Below are 18831 nucleotides of genomic sequence, written 5' to 3'. Positions count from 1 at the left end.
CTGCAAGCTGCTATCCAAAAAACTAAACAGCACAATGATAAAGTGACTAAATCTAATGATTACTAGAGAAATCTGGTGCTAAATCTGTAAGAATATGTATTTTGTAAAGGAACCTCTTCCTCAGTTGCTATACAACATATTGTTTCAAGTTGGCCATGCAACAAGTGTCTTCCAATCAAATGGAAATTAATTAAGCAAAAGAACCAGAAACTACCAGTGTAGATGGGAAATCACAAATAGATAAGGACTTGTTAAAACTTAATCCATGTTCATCCCCACAAAATAGACCTCAGATGAAAGAAAAGTTGACTAGGGAGCCTGCCTGATCCCAGAGAAATGTTAACTGGCCCTAGTTCAAGACAGGATTAAATATTTTCATAAACTGGCAAAACCAACTGTGCCAATCTGAGAAATCCGTTGCTAGTTTGAGGACTAACACGTGACAGTCATTAAAAAAACTATTGTTTTATTATCATGCAGTGATCAAATACTTGGGAAATTATGATGGATAGCATCATGGTTCAAAGTAGGTGCTATGGTGATTCTCTAGGGGAGTCTTACATGCTTTGCCCCCATAGGACCAAGGTAGTCTCTGAGAAGGGATGCCTTCTACCTCACCAACTGTCAGACTAATGATTCCTTTCCTGTGTAATCAGCCTCAGAATACTTACCAGACGCTATCTCCTGGACAAAATATGGTAATTTCCTAATCATGATTGGGGAAAATTGAGCAAAGTACTGGACTTGGGCTCCAGGAAAAAACAAACTGGGGCGATTTCCAAAGAATCATAGTGGCCAAAGGGCGGCAGAAGGGCTGGTTCAATGATCCCACAGGACCTAGGCCATTGGCTACTGCCTTTCTCCATTATTGTGTTATTCAATAGTGCTTGGAAGCATCATTCTGAAAGTACGCCGCCAAATCCTGGACTACATTTCCCAGAGGGCTTTGCTCTTGGGCGGTTGCAATTGAATCGGGGTGTGACTAGGAAAGAGAAGCCATAGTCTGCCAGCGGCTTTGGAGCATCAACCTCCTCTGGGCTACGGTGGTGCTGAGATGGTTGTGCTCCTGCTGCTCCTCTGTCTTCCCTTCATCCTCTACCTGGCCACGCCAAAAATCAGGTCTGTGCCAATGTATTGCCTTTTCTCTCCAGGTCGTTTTGAGAGGACAAGAATCCCCACTGAAGCTCATCTTTTTCCCTCCCTTTAAAAAAAAAAAAAAAAGACTAGGAAAACTCCCCGAGGAGTCCTTTAGATAGTCAGGATCTAGAGCTCAGTGGACTGCAGGCGAGATCCTGGTGCCCTGGATGTGGGCATGGAGAGACGCCAGACCCCAGGTGGTCGTGAACGGGCGCCCGGTCCCCAGCATCCTGCTTTGCTCCTCTGGCCTACTTTTCCTCTAGCACCACCTGCTTCTGGCTGGGGGAAGCCCGACAGCATGGCGGGCTTCAGACCCTAACATGGGGTGCAGCTCTCAACGCTATTTCCTCTACTCCCACGCTTAGAGCCAGCCGTTGTCTAGCTGCTTGCTTTTAGCCCTTGAGGTAGTAGAGAGCGCTTGCTTGCACTTTTTGCTATCTGAACCCGACGCGAGTTTTATCCGTAGCCCCACTGCATGCTCCCTTTACTGTTATTCACTCCTCCGTGCAGATGTTAAAGGAAGAATTGAAAGGGGAGATTGCTTTCTTTTGCCGTTGGAGCAGGGGTGTGTGTGTGTGTTTGCCTGAATTAGACTCCTAGGGACCAGGAGAGGAAGGACGGAGTGAAAGAAGGCGAAATGGGCTCTTAACCAGGTGTCAGATCAGCCCAAAGCTGGCCATATACCGCCGGAGAATCAGAGGCGCGCTACACTAGGGGCAGCCCACTGATTGGTTCTGAGTAAGTCACCAGGAGTGACGGTGGACTAGTAATAATCGTCTCCTTCTTTCTAGCAGCATGGCTGTAGTTCCTATTGGACCTGAGGCTGTGCCCGATCCTCCTGTCATTTTTTAACCGTAGTAAATGGTTTATTAAGGCCGGCTTCCCTCTCTTTTTACTTTTCCTTCTCTCCCTGGTGGCCTTCTTCCGTTCGTAGTTTTCCTTTCTCTCTGAATTCTCAATAGTCCCACATGTAGTAGGCACACATGGACCTTGTACTCAGATGAAAACATAGGTTTCTTTCCACCACCAGATCTTCATATCCACATAGAATCTGAACAGACTTGAACCGGAACTCCGTCCAGGGAGATGTTTCTGAGAAGACTACCCTCTAAGGACTTTATTATCCCCATGGGAGCTTGTGGGAGTGGGGCCAGAGTAGGGCTTTCATAGTTGATCGGATCTTTTGTTTTTGCTGATTACAGAGAAAGAACCAAGCACAGGTCCTGAGGATTTGACGGTGTTGACGCTCAATCTGAAGGGCTGTGAGAGACAGAGACAGAGGCCTGACCCCTGAGCAGAGAGGTTCAGTTGGCACCAGGCGTTAGTTTGCCTTAAGCAGTAGCCTCAGTGGCTGTTTGCATTTAGCAAGTTCAACAGAACAGGTTGAAATGCTCTTTCAAAACACACCTCTTAGTCAATGGATGCTTTTAGTTCCAAGATTGTAGAGAAAAGAAAAACCTGAGGATTGTGTTTGTGCCTCACCCATTTGGAAAGTCTGCAGAGCATACAGCATAGGACCAAGAACTCCTATTAGACAAAAAAGATACAAATCCTCACACTCTCTGTGTTACTCTGTTCTGTTGCTGCTATTATTATTATTATTATTATTATTATTATTATTATTATTATTTTGGTTTATCGAGACAGGGTTTCTCTGTGTAGTTTTTGGTGCCTGTCCTGGATTTCACTCTATAGACCAGGCTGGCCTTGAACTCACAGAGATCCGCCTGGCTCTGCCTCTCATGTGCTGGGATTAAAGGTGTGCACAACCACCACCCGGTTTATTATTCTGTTACTAATGTGTGACCTTAGTAATCAAACCTGGGGCTTTGGACATGCTAAGAACATACTTTTACCCCAAGCTAAAATCCAATACTCCTGGCCGTGTGTGTGTGTGTGTGTGTGTGTGTGTGTGTGTGTGTGTGTGTTTTAAATTTTATGTGTACTGGTGTTTTGCCTGCATGTATGTATGTCTGGGTGAGGGTGTCAGATCCCCTGAAACTGGAGTTGCATATAGCTGTGAGCCACCATGTCTGTGCTGGGAATTGAACGCTGGTCCTCTGAAAAGGCAGTCAGTGCTCTTAACCACTGAGCCGTCTTTCCAGCACCTGTCTCATTCTTAATTTTTTTAAATGTGTGAATGATGTGTTATCTTTTTCTTATTTTTGACCTATATTCATAAGCTTGTCTTTGAATTGGATTAGCCATTCTCAAGATTATAAAATGCCATTTGTCACAGATTGGCTTACAGAGATGAAGTTTTTTCTATTTGGTTGAGTCTTGTGATTTCCTAAGCCAAAAATGCTGATGGGGAACTCAAACTGAAGTCAGGTGCCTGACCAATCAGTCAGCCAGGTCTTGTGCTTCAGGGAGCAGATAGAACTTTGTTTGTTTTAGTTTTTTGAGACAGCATCTCTATATCATCCTAGCTGTCCTGGAACTCACTATGTAGACCAGGCTGGCCTCGAACACACAAAGATCCCTCTGCCTCCCAAGTGCTAGGATCAAAGGCATGCGTCACCATGCCCAGCCAGATCTAACTTTTGTCTTTAAAATGCTATCACGTTTTGTCCTTAAACAAGAGCATAAAATTTTTGTTTGTTTTCCTTTTTGAGACAGTTGCTTAGTAGCCCAGGCTGGCCTTGAACTCAATTCTTCTGTCTCCTAAGTGGTAAGATTAGACCTGGCTTAAGAGCAGAAGGCTGTCTTATTTCTTTCTTTTAAATTTTTTTTTAACATTTATTTGTTGTGTATATGTATTTATTGTATGTTGGGTGGGTACACATGTGTGTACCATGGCATATACATGGAGATCAGAGGACAACTCCCAGGAGTCAGTTCTCACTTTCCATCATGTCGGTCCTGGAGGCTGAACTGATGTTGACAGGCGTGGAGGCAAGCATGCTTACCTGCTAAGCCATCTTGCTGTCCTTGTTGCTTTCCACCTTAAGCTTATAAAAGAGTAACATTGAAAAACATAAAAGCAAACTCAGCCTTGGGGTTGGAAGGCAGACGGGGTTGCAGGAGCCCTCAGCAGGAATGGATAACGAAGAACTGATATATTCTCCTGTGATTCTAGGAAAATGCTGTCCAGTGGGGTGTGTACATCTAATGTCCAGCTTCCCGGAAAGGTAGTCATCGTCACCGGCGCAAACACAGGCATTGGGAAGGAGACTGCCAAAGACCTGGCCCAAAGAGGCAAGTGAAGTGTGCCTGCTCCCAACTTGCCCTGCTGATGTTTTGTCCTTCATAGTGATTATCATATTCATTGTTTCTTCCCAGATTTTGAATGAAGAATACTCCAAACACCTCGTTAATTTCCTATTATAGACTGAATCTAGTGTGGTGCTCTATATATAATGGGCATTTAACAAAAAAACTTAAAAAATAAATATCACTTCTATTTTTTTCTTTGCTCATTTGCTTCATATACCACTGTTGTGACGTAAGGGATAAAAATTGCCGTTTTGTAAAATATCAGGAACATTCAGCATCTGTGTTCATTCTCTCAAACCACTTGAAAATAGAGCTGACAATTTTTCCTTCGTTTGGCTGCCAGGAGCCCGTGTGTATTTAGCTTGCCGGGATGTCCAAAAGGGGGAACAGGTGGCTAGAGAGATCCAAGCCACCACCGGGAACAATCAGGTCCTGGTACGGAAACTGGACCTAGCTGATACCAAGTCTATCCGAGCCTTTGCCAAAGACTTCTTAGCTGGTAAGTGGAGACAAAGACTATATTATGACCATTGGGACATCATTTTATTTATATCATTATGTCAATATATTATGATCAAAGGGACACCTTCAGGATGCAGAAGCAAACAGAGAACCTGTCTTAGTTACTTTTCTATTGCCATGATGAGATGCCATAACCAAGGCAACTTATAAAAGAAAGTGTTTAATGTTGTAGGGGGTTTTTGCTCTTTGGGGGGATCACCACCCAGCTCCCAAATAAATTCACACACGGAGGCTTATTCTTACTTATGAATGCCCAGCCTTAGCTTGGCTTATTTCTAGCCAGCTTTCCTTATCTTAACTTATCCCGTCTACCTTTTTGCCTCTGGGCTTTTCCTGTTCTCTTACTTCTGTAATTCTTACTCTTACTCCATGACTTGCTGTGTAGCTGGGTGGCTGGCTCTTCATGTCCTCCCCTTCTCTGGCTCCTTTTCCTTCTCCCTTTCCAGATTTCTCCCTCTATATCTTCTCTCTGCCTGACAGCCCCGCCTACCCTTTCTCCTGCCTTGCTATCGGCCGTTCAGTTCTTTATTAGACCATCAGGTGTTTTAGACAAGCACAGTAACACAGCTTCACAGAGTTAAACAAATGAAACATAAACAAAAGTAACACACTTTAAAATAATATTCTACTACAGTTTCATTTGGATTTCTCAGTTCCAGAAGGCTACAGTCCATGACCATCATAGGGAGGATCATGGCAGCAGGTAGGCAGGCATGGTGCTGGAGCAGTAGCTGAGAGATCACATCCTGATTGTAACCGCAAGGCAGAAATAGTTCATTGGGAATGGTATGGGCTTTTGAAATCTCAAAGCCCAACCCCAGTAACATACCTTCTCCAACAAGACCACACCTCCTAATCTTCCCCAAAGAGTTCCACCAACTAGCGATCAAGACTTCAAATCTATGAGCCTATGGGAGCCGCTCTCATTCAGACCACCACAGAGCTCCAAACCCACAACTGGGAGCAAGAGCTAAAGTCAAACTGTAGCAGGAACATCAGAACTCAATGTGGGCTGGGCTCGGTAGGGTCTGTCATAAACATCCACGCTGGGATAGGAAAGCGATGAGGCCTCAGGCCTTTGAGAGCTGGAGCTGTGTAAAAGGTTGAGATTCATAGAGAGCCATTTGGTCCTTGATATAAGTACTAATGAGAAAAACAAAACCCTGGCTACCACCTCGGGGCCATAATAAAGCAGCTCACTCTTTCTTAGTATATTGGATACTTTTCTCTTGCTGTGATAAGATACTATGACCAAGTCAACTTACAATAGAAAGCACTTAGTTGGGTTTACAGTCCCGGAAGGTTAGAGTCCATGATTCCAGAGCAAAGGCATGGCAGCGGGAACAGCCGAGAGCTCACATCTTGAACTATAAGCAGGACACAGAAAGTGTCCTGGGAATGGCATGAGCCTTTTGAAACCTCAAAACCTGTCCCCAGTAACATACTTCCTCCAGCAAGGCCACACTGCCTAATTCTCTCCAAAAAACTACCAACTGGGGACCAAGTATTCAAGTGCCCGAGATTTATGGGGGACATCTGCTTCAAACACACACTTAGATCTGGATCAATGAAGGAAGGAAGGGTGGTGATCTGCAAGAAATTAGAATCCAAGCTGATATCGTGAAGTCATTCTACTAAGCGTTGTAGCATCTTAATCTAAGAACCTGTGGGGCCCACAGGATGGCTCAGCAGGTGAAGGCCGCCTGCTTCCCCGTGGTGGAAGGAGAGAATTAGCTCCCCCAAGTTGTCCTCTGACCTGTACATGCGCTCCATGTCGTGTATTCTCTCTCACTCAAATAAACACATGCAGAAACGTTGTTTAGAAAGCTGTGGGTATTTCACCAAAAATACACCCACGAGTACTGTTCGGGTATGCCCCACCCCCATCACCCAGGGATCTAGACTGCTTAAGGAAGGCAGCTTCCACCCACAGGGGTTTACAGTCATGAATTACAAATCACCCAGGAAATGAACTACAAGAGAGAAGTGGCAGGTTTCTTTGGGGGCCCAAATCCTAGACACATCAGTGCTTATGGAACATCTTTTTCCTGCTGACTTCTACATCTTCCCACTGAGCTTGGGAAGTCTTTCTGTTGGGAGAGATGGACAGAACACTTCCCCAAGACAATGAGTAAGGAGCTTTTGGAGAGAGCCTGGACATACTATTCTGTGGTGGGAAATAGAATTTTGCCCTGTAAAAGTGTGTGAGATCAGCCCTAGTCTTACAATATAAAACAATAACAAACTGAAAGGGGAGATGGGGAAGAGAGTGGAGTCTTACAAGAAAACCAATACAAAGTAGCAGGAGGGGGTATAGGGAGAAGGTGGAGTCTTACACCCCTGCTTTCATGCCCCCTCCTTGGAGGCCTAGGCCTGGGTTGTGAGGACGATTTCTGAGACGTGAAAGCCATGGTTGTTTTCTCTTCCCGCAGAGGAAAAGCACCTCCACATTCTGATCAACAATGCAGGAGTGATGATGTGTCCCTACTCTAAGACGGCAGATGGCTTTGAGATGCACATTGGAGTCAACCACTTGGGTGAGAAGTCTCGCCTCGGTCCAAAGCCAGAGGGGACCTAAACTCTTTTGGAACATTCAGGGTCAGATCAAACCTTCTCTGTGGAATCATTGGGGCTGAGGGCTAACCAGCCCTGAGGCCTGCTCCAAGTTCTGCCTACTGTACATACATACATATGTAAAAACATACATACATACATGCATACATACACATGTGTGTATTACTGTGTAGGTGTATGCTACATGTATGTATTTGTCTACAGAAGCAGAAATAAAGCATCAGATCCCCTGGAGCTGGAGTTCCAGGTGGTTGTGAGCCTCCACATATGGGTGCTGGGAACCAGACGGGTCCTCTGGAAGACCAGCAAGCACTCTCCCCCCCCCCCCCTTTTTTTTTTTGGTTTTTTGAGACAGGGTTTCTCTGTATAACTTTGTGCCTTTCCTGGAACTCGCTTTGGAGACCAGGCTGGCCTCGAACTCACAGAGATCCGCCTGGCTCTGCCTCCTGAATGCTGGGATTAAAGGCGTGCGCCACCGACTGGCCCGCCAGCAAGCACTCTTAACTGCTGAGCCACCTCTCCAAGTCCTCTCCCTACTTTTTAAATCTGTGATTCCGATTTGGCTTCTGTGGGGGGTAGATTTGAATGGCTTGACTAGATTGAGGAATGTGTTGCCATTCTTATGAATAATCTTTATGGTCAGCATCAGGTGGAGGCCATGTTCTCTTCGTGTTCATTTGTTGGGGGACAAGGTCTTGCTCTGTAGCCCAGATTACCTTCCAGCTCGTGATCTTTCTGCCTCGGCCTCCTATGTGTGGCTCACTCAGCTCTGTCAACATGAAACAGGACTCATATTCTTAGCACAGACCTGCCTTGTGTAAGGGTGTCTCATGTCTTTGGCTGCTTCTATTTCCTTAAATCCCCTCTGAACCTGTTCTCTAATTTACAACGGAAGGTTGCAGCGGTGTACCTCGTCCCCAAGTGCCACCTCACCTCTCACAGAGCTGAGCTCTGCTGTCCACTGTGCTGCTTACCCAACCCAGGCGCCCAACAACTCTGATAACCCTGCTTTCTCCCGGCAGGTCACTTCCTCTTGACCCATTTGCTGCTCGAAAAACTGAAGGACTCAGCCCCATCAAGGATAGTCAATGTGTCTTCCTTGGCACACCATCTGGGAAGGATCCACTTCCATAACCTGCAGGGGGAGAAGTTCTACAGTGCGGCTCTGGCTTATTGCCACAGCAAATTAGCCAACGTTCTCTTCACTCAGGAGCTGGCCAGGAGGCTGAAAGGTGAGTGGAGAGTGAGCAGTATGAGAGGTAAGAGTGAGCGGGGAAATAGTGAAAAGCCACAAGATGGGGACTCTTTTTCCAGAGCCCATCACCTAAACAGAAACCGCTTCCATGAGTCTAACGGCATGGTTTTGTAAGTCACCCACATTGACTATTGGAGGTGGCTGGCTGGGGTCAGGGAAATTCTGACTCTGAATCTGAAGACTTGGCCCCACTGCTTACTGCTGTGTGGCCTGCAGGAAGTTACTGAGATTTCCAAGATCTAGTTCCTCCTAGGTACAGTTAGGACTGCTTCCTGGGTTGCTGTCATAATCCATTCCGTCCTGACAAGCAAGTCAGAGTTTCTCACTTCTAGTGATAAGTGAAATGGAACTTAATAGCAGACATTAGTAGGAAGCATAGACTGGGATTGGTGGACACGGGGAGGGGGCATCTCTCTAATAGCAAAGGGTCAAATAAGGGGCTGGAGAGATGGCTTAGCAGTTCAGAGCACTTGTTGCTTTTGTAAAGGACTCAGGATCAGTTGTCAGCAGCCACATGGTGGCTCAACCATCCATAATTCTAGTTCCAGGAGATCTGATCCCTTCTTCTGACCTCCTTGGGTACCAGACACACATGTGGGGTATATACCTTCAGGCAAAACACTCACAGCAACAACAAAAAAATAACTTTTTTTAAAATAAAAGGGAGAATATACTTGAGAAGGGGGATCTCTAGTCCTAAGTAAACAGAGGTCGTTAGCACCGTCTACTGTGCATTTCTGATAACGAGAAAGGGAATCTAGGATGGGCAGTGCTAGGAGTTGAGCCAGACAGAATTCAAGCTCAAGGAATCAGGAGCTAGAGCTCCACCGTTGAAGCAGTAATCAGACCACATGGACAGCGGCAAAGCAGGAAGGATGAGAGGAAGGAATCTGGTGGTCAGCTCAGCCCTGAAGCCGAGTCTGTGCCCAGGGCCAGGCATCCTTTATCAGACCAGGATGGGTCAGGAGAAACGGTAGTAAGAACCACTAAGGGCCGACTAGGAAGTTAAGATGACCCAGAGGTAGAGACCTGCATCCAGGGTGAGAGTTAGGTAAAAGCAGAGTGTACGCCAGTGAGGGACCCTAGCAGCTGTGATGATTAAGTGGAAAATAGTGGTATGCTACAGGAACCCTGATGCCAGGGAAGTCCATCATCCATGCCACAGACGTGCATCTCATGTCCTAGTTAGGGTTTGGGGATGAAGCACAGGACAAGACAGGCTCAGGTACTTCCTTGACTTGGCTTACATCTAATGGGGGAGAGAAATGTTAACAAGTGTTTGTATAAGTCACACATGTAAAGTCACTCTAGTTCTGTGTGAATAGCACTCACTGTAAAGAAGTTCAAATAGTTTAGATGTACACTAAAGACAAAAAGCCTCCACTCATCCCCATCCTTCCAGTTACCACTGTCGGCAACTGCCAGTCATTTTCCCAAGCGTTTTCTTCTCTGTGTGTGTCATACATGAGGCACTACAACTCTAACAAGATCTCAGTGGTCTTTCCATGTAATCGATACAAATTTACTCCCATTCAAAGGAACAGTTTGGGGTGTAGATTTATAAATGTGAGCATACAGCAGTTAAGAGTGCTTGCTGCTCTTCCAGAGGATCCAAGTTTAGTCCCTGCCTATAACCCCAGCTCCAGGGTGTCTTCTGGCCTTTCCATGCACCCACACACGGCATACACACAGAGAAACACACATATACGCAAGATAAAATAGAAATAAATTTTTTTAAAAAAGTGTCAGCATCAGCCAGGCAGTGGTGGTGCACGCCTTTATTCCCAGCACTCAGGAGGCAGGACAATCTCTTGAGTTTGAGGCTAGCCTGGTCTATAGAGTGAGTTACAGAATAGCCACAGCTACAAAACAAAACCCTATTTCAAAAAACAAAAACAAAAAAACAAAACAAAACAAAAGGCATGAGCATCATAAAATTGTAAGATGTGTGATGTCATCACAAGTGTAGATTCTTGTTGGGGGTCGGGGGTCATATGTGTCTTCCCATGCCTTGCTCTCTTTGGCTAGTTGGTAAAATTGAGTCTTATCTTCCTTCTTGACATGACACCTTCCTGCACCAGGCTCTGGAGTGACAACGTATTCTGTCCACCCTGGCACAGTCCATTCTGAATTGACTCGGCACTCGTTGTTCATGAGATGGATATGGCAGCTTTTCTTCCTTTTCATCAAGACCCCTCAGCAGGGAGCCCAGACAAGCCTGTACTGTGCCGTAACAGAAGGTCTCGAGAGCCTAAGTGGCAGTTACTTCAGGTATGAATGTATCTGTCTTTGGAAATGAGTTGTTACTGTTTAAGGGAAAAACTTGGGTTTGTCTGCTGTGTTATATGCTTTGTATGAAGTGTATTTCCCAGAGTTGGAGATGAGGTTGTTCTCGGCACAGGCTGCTCTTCCAGAGGTCCTGGGTTCCATTCTCCACACCCAGTTACAGCTGTCCGTAACTCTAGTTCCAGGGAATCTGACACTCTCTTCTGGCCACCAGGGGCACCGGGCATGGACATGTGCACAGACATACAGGCAGATAAATAAATACTCATACCTATGAAAATAATAATACATTTTTAAAAATCTAAGTACACATAGAATATATAGCATATTAATCTCATCTGTACCCGCTATCCAGCCTCAGCTGTCAATAACCATGGCCAAACCTGCCCCATTCCCATCCTCAGCTCGTCACCATATTTTTAGTAAGAAAATAGTAAGAAGACATAGATCAAACTTCTAACGTGTTTTACCTCCACCTTCAAGATATTGTTGAAATAATCTACATTTTTGAGAAGAGGCTGTGGATAGTATTAGATTGGAAAGATGAGTAAGCAGATGATAAAAGCTAATAATGCCAGACTTGGGGAGGAGCCCTAGAAGTTAGTTCAACAGAGAGACAGAATCTGATCTGTGATTTAGGGGAAAGAAAAGAGAAAAAAAGAGAAAGCTTTTTTTTTTTTTTTTTTTTTTTTTTTAATAAATGAATGAACAAGTAACCCAGTAAGACACAGAGTTTCAAGTAATGAGAACTGGAATGAAAATGAAATTTACAAGGGAGAGGTCTGAATTTTAGTGGGTGCCTATGAGTGTGGGGCTGGAGGAGGATTTGGTAACCCAGTTTCACATCCGTGGCACTAGGAGGTTGATGAGAACATGAACCGAGAAACAGCATGGGGAAAGAGGACATGTGACTTAAAGATCTTGAATTCCAAGGCAGTGGGCATGGAGTCTGGCTGACAAGGCAGAAGGAAATGTACCACAGTGTTAGAGGGGTTGGCTCTACATCTACAGGGAAGACCGCAGGGCCGACTTGGAATGGTCAATGAAAACTCTACTGTCTGACACACCCCACTGGGAACTGTTTTGGGAGGGTGTGACACCAACTGTCGAGTCTTAATCCCCTTGTTTCCTATTCACTCTCCAAAGAGGACAAGTTGGTTAGGAGGGTAAGCTTGCTGTTACCAAAAAAATTAAAAATGAAATGGATAGTCAGTTGAAGTGACAGTTGAGACTGTATGTGTCTCATATGTGATATCTGCATGCCACACAATGTACAGCAGACACTGGGAAATGAGGATCTGAAGTTTAAGAACTATATAAACTGTAGAAGCACCATACACTGGACAAATACATAGCTCTGTGCATTGCAATGATTTTTTTTTTTAGATGTGGTCTCACTATGTAGCCTTGGCTGTCCTAAAACTTTCTGTGTAGACCAGGCTGACCTTAAACAGAGGCCTCTACCTCCCACAGTGCTGGGATTATAGGTGTGCATCACCACAATGGCCTCTCTTTTATTTATTTATTTATTTATTTATTTATTTATTTATTTATTTATTTATTTATTTTGAGACATGGTTTCTTGTAGCTCACACTGGCCTGAAGCTCACTCTATAGATGAGGCTGGTCTTGAACTCCTAATCCTCCTGCCTCTGATTCCCAGATGCCCAGATGCTGGGATTACAGGTGCGCACTAGCACACGTGGTGACTGAACTGACTTGTAAGGAAATTTTCTCATGCTGTGGACGTGACTTTTTCTTCACTTGACCCCACAGCAGTCATATAGATCGGTACCTAGACGCGAGCGTAGGAGTCTGTTTGAATTGAGGCCCTGGCTGTTTTAGTGGCTCTTCCCTTGGCCTGGTTTTACTAATCTGCTTCCTGTCTCTAAGGACCTGCCTATTCTGGATGTTCTCTATAAATGGAATCGTACAACTAGAATCTTCTGTGTCTTCTTTCACTTAACCCTACTGTTTTCAAGTTTCATCCATGCCCAAACATATGTCATTACTTAGTCACTTTTTAATTACAAAGAATATTTCATTGTATGGACACAGCATCATATATCATGCATAAAATGAACATACTATTCTGCTTTCTGACTATTTACATAATACTATAAACATTCATATCATTTTTATTTTACTATTATTATTTGCTTGCTTTCATTTTAGCTTTTCAGACGGGGCTGGCCTGGAACTTGTGGCAATCCTCCTGTCTCAGCTTCCCAAATGCTGGGATTATAGGTGTGAGCTACAATGTCCCAGCTCTATTTTTTGGTTCTGTGTTTGTTTTTCAGACAGGTTTCCACTCTGTATTTTGGCTGGCCTTGAATTTGCTAAGTAACCCAGGCAGGCCTTGAACTTATGATCCTCCAACCTCTGCCTCCTGAATACTTGAATTAAAGTCATATACCACCATACCTGGCCCATGTAGAAATTTTCGTATGGACATTCCTTCTGGTGTGAGGTGGAATTTCTGAGTGAATTGCGGAGGAACTACCACCCTTTTCCAAAGTGGCTGTCGTATTTTGCTGGACACTGGCAGTGTATGACAGTTTTGGTTTCTCCACGGTCGTGGACACTTGTCCCACCTCCTGGTCTTGGCCATCCTGGTGCATATGAAATAGAAGCTTGTTCTTGCCCCTTCCCTGCTGCTGTGGTCTAGATACAAGTCCTTTATCAGATATATGATTCACATATATATTTTCATATTTTGTGAATTATCATTTCACCTTTTTTTTCTTTCCCCGAGACAGAGTTTCTCTGTGTAGCTTTGCGCCTTTCCTGGAACTTGCTTTGTAGACCAGGGTGGCCTTGAACTCACAGAGATCTGCCTGGCTCTGCCTCCCCCGAGTGCTGGGATTAAAGGTGTGCGCTCCCACCGCCCGGCTCATTTCACCTTTTTTAATAGTATCCTTTGAACCTTAAACACATTTAACTTATGGCGTGTGTGTGTGTGTGTGTGTGTGTGTGTGTGTGTGTGTTGCTAGGATTGAACCCAGAGCTTCAATCACTGAGCTACATCCCTAATCTAAGTGTTTAATTTTAATTTTGACTAAGTCCAATTTATCATTTTTCTTTGTCAGATAGGTTTTTGGTGTCATATCCAAGAAACCATTGCCTAATCTGCGGTCACAAGGATATACTACTGTACTGTGTTTCCTTCTAACCATTTTACAGCATTAACATTACAGTGAGGGCTAAGAGCCATTCCAGTTAATTTTTTAATGTGACACAATATAAAGGTCACCATGTTGGTGACTTTCCTCCTTGCTGTGACCAAGTAGCTGACGAGATGGAGGAAGGGTTCATAGAGAAGCAGAGTTTGGAGAGGAGTGGCTAGGTCCTGGAGAACAACACGAATGCCTATTGACCTGTGGCCAACCTTGCAAGTTGAAAGAACTGATTCTATTTATACCTGTGTTGGGGAGGAAGTCTTGCTGGGTAAGGCTTTGAACCTCCTACAACTGTAGGGATGAGGATGGAGTTGCTCACTCTTGGTGATATGGGGAGGTCAGCTGTCCTCAGAGGAGTCCTTTCTAACTGCAAACAAAGTTTAAATGTAAAGCAGAGTTTCTGAGCCACAACACTTGTCCTGTCTTGTGGGAGGCTGCCCTGTGCACAGTAAGATCTTTGGCCGCCTGCCTTCCCCCTGCTAGATGCTGGTAGACCCCTGTCCATTGTGAAAACCATAACTGTAGTCAGACATTACCAAGTTTCCTTGGGAGGGATGTCACCCTTGATTGAGAACCACTGTCCTGGAGGACAAAGCAGGGACAAAGGACAAGGACAAACCCAGCATGAGGATGTACTAGAGGGGACAGGGAGGTTGCTCAGTTGGTAAACACTTTGGGTTTGTCCAGAGTTACTTTGCTCAGTGTTCCCACCGAGCATTTCTTACAGGATCGTTGGATAAAATGATTCTCATTTAACTAGCACATCTCATATGAGGACCTAAGATCATTCGCCAGAACCCACAGAAAAGTCAAGTGCAGTGGTACACACCTGTAATCCCAGCACTGGGAGGCAGAGACAGGAAGATCTCTGAGGCTTGCGGGCCAGCCAGTCTAGCTGAATTGGTGACCTCTAGTTCAGTGAGAGACCCTGTCCTAAAAATAAGGCAGATTGAGGAAGTCATTTGACATCTACCACTGCCTTCCACATACATGAGTACACACATGCGTATGCACATGTATGCACACACAACATGTACCAGATGCAGGGAATTTTAAATGACTAAAAGGATTGTCCTTGATACAAAGCTTGGATACCTGTCGCGCAGAGTTATGGCAGAAAAGGCATGTGAATACCTTTCTGTGGCTTGACTGTGTCCTCAACACAACAGTGTTGACCAGAACCATCAAGATCGGTATTATTGCCATTATGACAGAGTGGGTTTGGTATTATGAAAGTGGCTTCCTCTCACTCCTGCCCAGGTCCCCTGGTGACAGGGCTTCTAGCAGGCCAGGCAGCGCTCAGCCACTGAGCTGGTTCCCCAGCCTTCTTCACTCATGTACCGATGCGTTCTGCAGCCACTGTGAACACCGGGGCCTTAGCTCCTGCACACTGTCTGAGGCCTTGAAGGGTAGACCTTGTGGCCTCATTTGAAATAGATGGAGCTGTCCGGGTGTCAGGGAGGCACTGATCACATTGTATCACAGACAAAGCATTCCGATTTAGAGATGGTATAGGGAGAAGATCGAAATATTTTCTTGGGGGAAAGCCTGGAGAGTAGGTTAGATGTGGTGGCATATACCTATAATCCCAGCATTTCAGGGGAGGGCATAGAGGCAGACAGATCGTGAGTTTGAAGGCAGGCTGGGCCACAGAGCAAGTGTTCCAGGCCAGCCTGGGCTACATAGAGGGATGCTAATCAACAGAAGGATCAGGGGATGAATGGGACAGCACTGTTCCCGTGAAGTACCTGGGGGCCTGTGAACACTAGACTGCTTTCCTGTCATATTTTTCATTCTAGGCAAAAAGCAAATTCCATTCTTTTTTTTTTGGGGGGGGGGGAGGCAGGTTTCGAGACAGGGTTTCTTTGTGTAGCCCTGGCTGTCCTGGAACTAGTAATGTAGACTCAAACTCACAGAGATCCACCTACCTCTGCCTCTTGAGTGCTGGGATTAAAGGCGTGTGCCACTATCACCCAGCACAAATTCTATTCTTTTTTTTTTTTTTTTGATTTTTTGTTTTTCGAGACAGGGTTTCTCTGTGTAGCTTTGCGCCTTTCCTGGAGCTCACTTGGTAGCCCAGGCTGGCCTCGAACTCACAGAGATCCGCCTGGCTCTGCCTCCCGAGTGCTGGGATTAAAGGCGTGCGCCACCAACGCCCGGCCAAATTCTATTCTTCACCCTCTGTTCAAATCTCTGTTTCCCTTCCAGTGATTGTCACTTGGCATGGGTCTCCGGCCAAGCTCGTAATGAGACAATAGCCAGGCGGCTGTGGGATGTCAGCTGTGACCTGCTTGGCCTCCCTACAGATTGGTAAGTGCTAGTTTGGACTCAGAGAAGATTGGAAGAGATGATGATTGTCCTTCAAAGTGGCCAAAACCTTGAGCATGAAGAGCAGAACTTCGAGCCTTGCCTGCTTGGTCTCCATCCAGTGAAATCCCAGTACACTGCCAGGTTCCTCGAAACGTTTTGAGTTCGTACTGACTTACTTTGTTCCTGCACCTGCCGACATTTCTAGTGCTATCTATCACGCACTAGGATAGAGGACCCTCAAATGACCCACGCAGCTCCTGGTTGCCTTTGGAAACCCATTCCTAGGAGAATGGAAACCCTAGAAGGATCGGTGCATGGCAATATGGATTAGATATAGCTCCTCCCAGCCAACCAAACTTTCCATGAAGAGGCTCCACTGCGACCTCAGCTGAACCCCCGGAGTCCAGTGACTTGGCTCAAGAGCAAGGCTTTGTGGCCCCAACGTCTGGCTACTTAGAGGAAAGTCTTCACTAAATCTGGCAGGCTGAAGCATTTGCTACTGAAACACTTTCCCATGTCCAGATCACAGATGAGCTTCCTTCTCTAAGAAGTTTGTGGAATGTGAAGGGCAGAAATAAAAATAAAGTCAAACTGTCATTTCCCACTGTTTCTCAGCCCAGTGAGGAGGTAATGAAGCGTTATGAGAAGATAGGTCACTTGGCTTCAGTTACTGACTCCAGACCCGTGGAGGCCTCTTTTTTTTGTACCTTTGTTTCTCTTAGGAAACAGAAAAGGCAAAGCCTTTTCACTATCACTGTGCTGGCCTTTGTGTGTCTCCTTGTGCATTCATGCAGTTGAGAGTGTTTCCACAAAATTCACGGCAGCTACAAGGGAAAAGTCCTAAGTCAGACTATAGTTTAGACAGATGACCAGAGGTGGAGCAATCCCATGTGGCGTCCTCGATATTACTGAGTATGGCTGCAAAGAGAGGGAGACACTGTACATGTTGTAATCAGTCACTGAGAAGCACAGATGCGGCAGGGAAGAAGTTTTAAAAAAGAAAAATCCTGGGAGGTAATCCATGATAGGAAGGGATCAGAACTACACAGAGAAACCCTATCTCAAAAAAACCAAAAAAAAAAAAAAAAGAAAGAAAGAAAGCTCACTCTGTGTGTGTGTGTGTGTGTGTGTGTGTGTGAAGAAAAAGTCCAAAGCACAAGAGTAAAAAATTAACAAGTCTTTATCCTAAGGTCTGACACTGGTAATTATAGTCAATACATAATCTCTCAGAGCATATCTTTATACTAGCTTAACAATATTAAGGTGTCAATTTGGGGGGAGGGGTTGTGAAGAGATGAGGTGACTTAGCACTGGCTGCTGCTCCAGAGGACCCTGGTTCAGTTCCTAGGACCTACATGGCAGCTCCCAACCATCTCTAGCCTCAGTTCTAGAGGATCCCACACCCTCGTCTCCCTCCATGGGCACTGTCCAGATGTGGTGCACTGTCCAGATGTGGTGCACTGTCCAGATGAGGTACACTGTGCAGATGTGCTGCACTGTGCAGATGTGCTGCACTGTACAGATGTGGTGCACAGGTGCACAAGCAGGCACTCACACATGAATGTTTTGTTAAGAAACAAAGATGTCGATCTTGGGAATGGAGGCGAGTGCTTTCCTGGCATGTGTGAGGCTTTGGGTTGGATCCCAGCACTGCAAAAGAAACTAGAGATAGCTTCCACTGACTTAGAGTCCGTGCTTTGTTTGGAGAGCTTTACCAGTAAAGGGAGTCAGGAATTCCTCACGTCCCATCACTTGTTTGGAGGATGTTACTGTAGAGCATTTGCCATCTTCTTGGGCTGACAATTATATTTTCACTGGAATAGGTAAGATTGATAGGACCACAATCTTTAACTTCTAATATTTGTAAATTAATAATTTGGGTGGGTTTTTTCTGACCATTAAACTATATACTTAAAAATGAGTTTATGGGGAAATTGGAAAATTTTTGGTAATGCAGCAAATAACTGAATTAATATTTTACTTAATTTATATTCAACTGTCAATGAAAATAAAGATGCTTTTCAATTATCATGTTTTTAGTTCCAGATTATCACTGTAAGAATTAAAACAAAGTTTAATTGTAGTTTAAAGAAAACACTTACTGTGGTTATGCAGCTATTTCCCGTTCTAGTGGATGATGTGTCCCAGAATCATTACAGTACAACTGCAATTCACATGCCTTAATTTGGGTTGTGATCATCAGACCAATCATCAAATCTATTTCCTACTTACCTTTCATGCCACTATCCAAAGGTCACTGTTTCCACAGCTCTTGGACATGGCAGGCTCTCCTGGTTTGTACCTCTTTATTTCTGTGACAAAAATATGAGGCTTGGGGCTGAAGAGAAGGCA

The 18831-nt window shown here is 45.0% G+C and overlaps 1 protein-coding gene across 1 annotated transcript; it reads left to right on the top strand.

Moving 5' to 3' along the window:
• The first annotated feature begins 967 nt into the window (after window positions 1-967).
• Window positions 968-17093, top strand: Rdh11 (retinol dehydrogenase 11). Its single transcript, XM_028876121.2, has 7 exons — window positions 968-1119; window positions 4217-4335; window positions 4697-4852; window positions 7308-7412; window positions 8472-8681; window positions 10786-10975; window positions 16378-17093. Exons 1-7 carry the CDS (start codon window positions 1055-1057, stop codon window positions 16481-16483), a joined length of 951 nt encoding a protein of 316 aa, XP_028731954.1. The 5' UTR covers window positions 968-1054; the 3' UTR covers window positions 16484-17093.
• The last annotated feature ends 1738 nt before the right edge of the window (window positions 17094-18831 follow it).

This window comes from Peromyscus leucopus, chromosome 14, assembly GCF_004664715.2.
Source record: "Peromyscus leucopus breed LL Stock chromosome 14, UCI_PerLeu_2.1, whole genome shotgun sequence".
In the NCBI taxonomy this organism is placed as follows: Eukaryota; Metazoa; Chordata; class Mammalia; order Rodentia; family Cricetidae; genus Peromyscus; species Peromyscus leucopus.
The sequence above is the reverse complement of the archived record's forward strand: the minus strand, read 5'-3'. Positions and strand labels throughout refer to the sequence as shown.